The sequence below is a fragment of the Mixophyes fleayi genome, chromosome 5, assembly GCF_038048845.1.
Source record: "Mixophyes fleayi isolate aMixFle1 chromosome 5, aMixFle1.hap1, whole genome shotgun sequence".
Taxonomy (NCBI): domain Eukaryota; kingdom Metazoa; phylum Chordata; class Amphibia; order Anura; family Limnodynastidae; genus Mixophyes; species Mixophyes fleayi.
The window spans coordinates 277,750,147-277,756,146 of NC_134406.1; the positions used below are offsets into that span (position 1 = coordinate 277,750,147).

The following is a 6,000-nucleotide window of genomic DNA, read 5'->3' on the forward strand; positions in this document are numbered from 1 at the left end:
CAGGACAAATCAGATGTAAGAGGTGTCATCGGGTGGGGGGCCCAGTACCAAGTCCTGGGATAGAGGGTGTTTATAGCAGCTGAGAGACTACACACAAGCCCAAAGGTTTTGTGCAACTGTCCTCAGCCTGTCTTATTCAGTAAGAAAACAAAAGAAAACTCCAAAATAAATACCTTCCTGTCCGACTCTAACTAAACATCGGTCACTCCTGACTAACAAACTAAGACAAAACAAAGAGAAGTTTCAGCACAGTAACTGACAGGCAGATATTAGGCTCCTGTCCTCAGGCAGTGAGAGACTGAGCTGAGCTGAAGCCTTTTTACCTGCACCACTCAGGTAATGTACCAAATGGATGGACCCCGCCCTCTCTCTCTAGCTATAACCCCTGGACCCTTTTCTGGCTTTTCAAGTCTATAGCCCTTCAGCAGCTCAGATAGTACAGACATTCTCCTGGGATTTTTAAAAGCACAACGTTAGGACCCTAAGTGAAATATAACTGTTTTCAAACACCAAACCACTGTCTATGTCACAGGGGCACCATGTTGTGACAACACACGCACTGATGTAGTCATTGGCTACTTATAAATATGCTGGAAATCTGATTGATTCTGACTCTATTCTTGCTTCGGATGGGGCTTTTGCTTTGGGCCTAACATTGGCCTAAAAATACAAACTCACCACGTCTGGGACCACAAGTCCCGGATCTCAGAGATGAAATCTAATACCGGTCACACACACAGATTCACAGGCATAGAAAACTACCTACATAAAACACAGCAGGAGCACGTGAGTGATATTATACGGAACAACTCTTCACCACCAGTAACCCCTCAATAGATGGGAGAAGCCCGAACTGTGACTAAAGTACCCGTATTCACCAGAGAAGTGGGATTCCCCCCATTCAGAAATGGGCCCCTTAATATAACAATTTGGTAGCCTATGACCATTACACAGACGTGGCCTCCCTAGAAACATCTGATAAACATATGAATGCACAAGAAGTGGCTGTTCATACATGTAGAAGACTCGTGTTCTGTGCGAGAAGTAGTACTATGCAGACCACTAATACTGAGATATAGCGAGCAAATACAGAGAGCGTGAAATTAGGGACTGCAGTGACAGCTGTGAGGTGGCAGTTACGTGTTATTGGTACAATGGTCTGGGCTGAAGATGTACAGCACAGAGTACGTGCGCCCCACACTCCACAGAACACCCTGGAGTGTACGGCGTCTTTACATTCAACGCTCTCTTATGGCAAGCGTGACTGCGCACCCTGTAACAGATGAGGCTACGGTTTACACTGAAATATGAATATATTAAATACTTACAGTATACTCATACAGGCCAAGATGGACAAGTACAGAGAATGTGACATTGCAATTTAAATCACAATAGCTGCGCCCTCCAGCTGCTTAATTTACCGCCGTGTCGGTCAGTCTTCGCAGATGTGCTCATGCATGAGCCAACTTGCTCAGACTTTAGGTCCAGGCGTTAAAAAAATGAATTAAAGATAAACATTACTTCAAACGAATTATAAAACATATTTAAAAACCTTCACACATTAACAAATAATTTATTCAAATAATGTTATTGATTTTAATCTGTAATCTTCATTCTGAAACAGAACAGAACACGTATTATGTCACTATAAGTAGCACCACCATATTCAAATAGGCACAGAAAACCCAACCCTGGAACCTCCCCCCCCCAGCGAAGGGACCGTCAGTGACAGCCGTAACCCCAGCAATAGGACTGTCTGATAAATCAGCTCCAAAAACTCTAATATCTATGAAAATTACATAGAGAAGACAAAACATATAATTGTGTAGACACCTAGATGGGACTAAGACTAACAGATGAATCAGATCATTTATCGCTTTCACTTCACGGATATATTCCTCGACTTAACTCTATGGTGTGGGGTTGACACATGAGAACTAACCCACCCTGGCCAGACCTGGTCGAGGAGGGGAATGACCCCCAGGACGTGCAGGATAACTGAGGTCAGCGATACTCCTTACAGATTGATGAAATCAGCCCAAAATGGAATGGTAACACCCACATGTAAGCCGGCAGTACAGGTCTCCTCTATGTATGGGGAATAGCCCATGTGGGTATAGTGGCTCTCCTATATGGGGTCTTGTACCCTGAGGTTGGGGCTCAAAACTGAAAACAGGTGGGAGACTTCCACATGAAGTCATTAATCCAATGACGTGCAAAAATCCTTCAAATCCAGGTAGATACCGGTAGATTTTCCAAAGGAAAATCCTGGACCTTCCTGTGAAAATGCAACACATGGAAAACCTAGAACGCTACAGTATATGTTCATCCATGTACAATGCCGTGTTCCCATCACGTGGATAACCTAGAACGCTACAGTATATGTTCACCCGTGTACAATGCCGTGTTCCCATCACGTGGAAAACCTAGAACGCTACAGTATATGTTCACCCGTGTACAATGCCGTGTTCCCATCACGTGGATAACCTAGAACGCTACAGTATATGTTCATCCATGTACAATGCCGTGTTCCCATCACGTGGATAACCTAGAACGCTACAGTATATGTTCACCCGTGTACAATGCCGTGTTCCCATCACACGCTATAGTATACATTTATCCATGTACATTGCATTGTTCCCAGCACATGGAACAGAACCAGGGAAGTTTGTGAAATAATGAATAGAACGGAATCACCTGGTGCTGCCAGATCAGCCGCGCTGGCTCCGTACACTGAGTGCACCACCCCGGTGCCAGTTCCAGCACAGACTTGCAGCCAGTAACATTTTATACAAAACACATTTCTGTTCCTTTAACACCAGGATGAGAAGTTGTTGGCCGCACACTTGATGCTTTGCTGCCGCACACTGTACACAGCAGACACACAGCCCCTTACCCCGAGGTCATTACAGTTTAATTGCAATCTTATCAGTAGTAAAGCAGAACACTGGAAGTCCAATGTCCTGAAAACACACAGAGCTGGAAGAGGTTCCGCAGCAGAGAACTGTAACGTGTAACACGCAGCTTCCAAACATTCCACATGACATAATTCTGCAATACACATTATTTCATTACAGAGAGAAACTCTAACACAGCTTCCTGACCCCAGGCCGGCGATGGAGAGCTGCCTCATTACTGAGCCGGATACATTCTGGATGAAGGGAAGATACAGGGAGCTATAGCAACAATTACTGAGAAGTTTGCAATCTACAGGTCCAGCTACACAGGGACTGAAATTGTCCTCTGTGACGTCCGTCCTATATGAGATTAAACCTGTCCAGAGCAGAGATAAAACAGTGACATATAGAGACCTAAACAGGGGTCTGGAACATTAGAGAGTAACACTAAGGAGGACAGATATTTAGACAGCCAGGAAAGGGACTGGGAGAGATAATACAGTGAATGTGTGAGGCACAGACGGGGAGAACATAGAAAGGGGAAATAGCAGGTGGTGACGCAGGAACAGAGAGTGAGACAGAATAGTGGATGCACAGCTGCTCCCTGGCAGAGGGGGCACCAGCTGGCACTGCCCCTTTGTCAGGAAGCATAAGGATGGTCCTGAGGTAGCAAAGTGAATAATACAATTTGTTCTCACGTCACTTACTTTGTCCTTCAAATTTCCGTATAATTGTGTCCAGGAAAGTGTTCTGAGGGGCGACGTGACCTCTTCGGACGGGCATCCTTATCCCATGGGTACGTCCTGCTCCCTATCTTCCTTGGTGCCAATAGAAATGTTGATCACACGAAGGGGGTATCTGCCACTCTTAGAACACAAACAAAATCAATAAAAATGATCTTCAAGTCCAATTCAAGCAAAGAATATGCAGAAGGTGGATAAGGACAAAATATCCAGAAGACATAGAGAACCGGAGAGACCAACGTCAGTGTTTAGCCAAATAAAACTATTCCACGCTCCAGTGAGAAACCAAAACGCAGATATGGGTAAACCAGAAGACAAGGGCCACTCGTGGTATTCTCAGCCAATATGTAGCTTCACCCTCCAGCTACCCAATGCCCGTGGTCTTCTTGTGGCTCATTGGTGGCTGTTATGGTCTTGCCTGATGATTGGGGTATGATAAAGTATAGCAGGGAGGGATTTAGGAGAAATGTGCCCCTGCACCTGTATTCAAATCAGCCGCTGGCTCTCAATGCCACTCACCATTAATACTACTTACAAGGAAATACACGTGTGCAGAGCCCTCTATTAACTCTTTGCAGAGCTCATCACAAGCGATCCAGGGCTATCAGATGCTGGTGGATTAAGGAGGGGCACAACTGACGTGAATTCAACATACAGACAGACAATAAGTGTGAGACAACACACCACACAACCCAGGGACACTTGTCACACTCCTCCTCATACAATGCACTGCGAGAGGTGATAGAGAGATGTGAGCACACAATTATCTCATCCAGCTGAGCAGCAATGCCTATTATTAGCTAACAATACCTACACAACAAGATAATAGGGGAACACATTCAGTGTGACCTCCAGTTAGCACATGGATGAAGCTTAGTCAGTGTCTCATGCAAAATAACCAGTGTCAAGGACAAACACTGCAGATACACGGATATACAATGACACAATATCTGGTGTTGTTACCAGCTTCATATACTGTACAGAAGGTGAATTCACAAAGATTAGATGCTAATATGACTCAAATTCCATGTATGCAGCTCCGTACGTAGCTGGGTGCATGGGCAGACTATACCCCCAGGCCAGCTGCACCCCACAAAGGACAGGGCATTTCACGGGGTGAAAACCTTAGGTTTACATGGAAGGTACCAGGAAAGGACCAGGGGGCACTGGGCACTGTGGGCTGCACTTGTTATGTCTACAACAAATCTTCGTGTTAGAATGTTTCCGGACATTAATCCTTTGGGAGAGGAACAGGTTTGGGAAAAAGCTTGTGGTGGATAAATATGGGTGTTCCAGCGAGGCAATCCCAAATAGCGGTACTAGTGGAGTTATCCCAGTGGCTTGGCGTGCGAGGAGCGCTATTATCCCATGATCCTTTGTTGTGGAAGGCGGGAATCGGTGTTGAGCGTGCAGGGGAGGGAGGTCATACCCTCAGATCCGGGTGACAGGTCTGGGTTATTCTGGAGATATGTCCTCCCCAGCACCTGCTCCTGCTGCTGTCACTATGTCCCTTTTGTCCGTGACACACGGGGTGCAGGACGTGTGCTCTAGGATCTGGCTGGCAGACAGCCTGGGCCGTCTCCTCCAGAAGGCATCCCCTTATTAGGAGAGAAGGCAGAAGGGGATGCTGTAGGAGACGGATGGTGTTTTGCCTGCTATTGCTTGTTGATGCTGCTCCTCCTCTCTCTGCCTCCCCCTCCGCTGTCAGACAGGAGGGAATCCCAGCTGGGAAGCATCACAGACCCAGACTGCAGGCTCCTGTGTTATGGAGAGAGAGGGTGGGGGAGCAGGAGACAGGTCTGTGTGCTGCTCAGGAGAGATACAGGGAGGAGGAGCCGTGGCTCTAGGATGTCTCTATCACATGCTGAGCCGATGAGTGAGTGACAGGTGGGACTGGCAAGGAGAGGGTGAAATAGGGACTGCTCCCGGGACAAACCAGAGGCACAGATACAGCCATCGGAAATGTCCCAATCAGCGGAATCTCCATCAATGATAAATATCCCAATCAGCGGAATCTCCATCAATGATAAATATCCCAATCAGCGGAATCTCCATCAATGATAAATATCCCAATCAGCAGAATTTCCGATAACGACAAATATCCCAATCAGCGGAATCTCCATCAATGATAAATATCCCAATCAGCGGAATCTCCATCAATGATAAATATCCCAATCAGCGGAATTTCCGATAACGACAAATATCCTAATCAGCGGAATCTCCATCAATGATAAATATCACAATCATCGGCATCTTCCTGCAGTTCAGGATCAGATGGTGAAGGAGCCGGGTACCAGGTGTAGGACGGGCTGATTTAATGAGGGGATTAAGACACGGATTAAACAAACACTAGATATTTG

The 6,000-nt window shown here is 46.2% G+C and overlaps 1 protein-coding gene across 1 annotated transcript in view; it reads right to left on the reverse strand.

Moving 5' to 3' along the window:
* Positions 1-5,373, reverse strand: part of LOC142159548 (voltage-gated inwardly rectifying potassium channel KCNH2-like) — a 115,435-nt gene extending 110,062 nt beyond the window's left edge. The window contains exon 1 of the mRNA XM_075214440.1: positions 3,605-5,373. Coding sequence (XP_075070541.1) covers positions 3,605-3,680 — 76 coding nt within the window. The 5' untranslated portion in view covers positions 3,681-5,373. The remainder of the gene's footprint in view (positions 1-3,604) is intronic.
* Between the last annotated feature and the right edge of the window lie 627 nt (positions 5,374-6,000).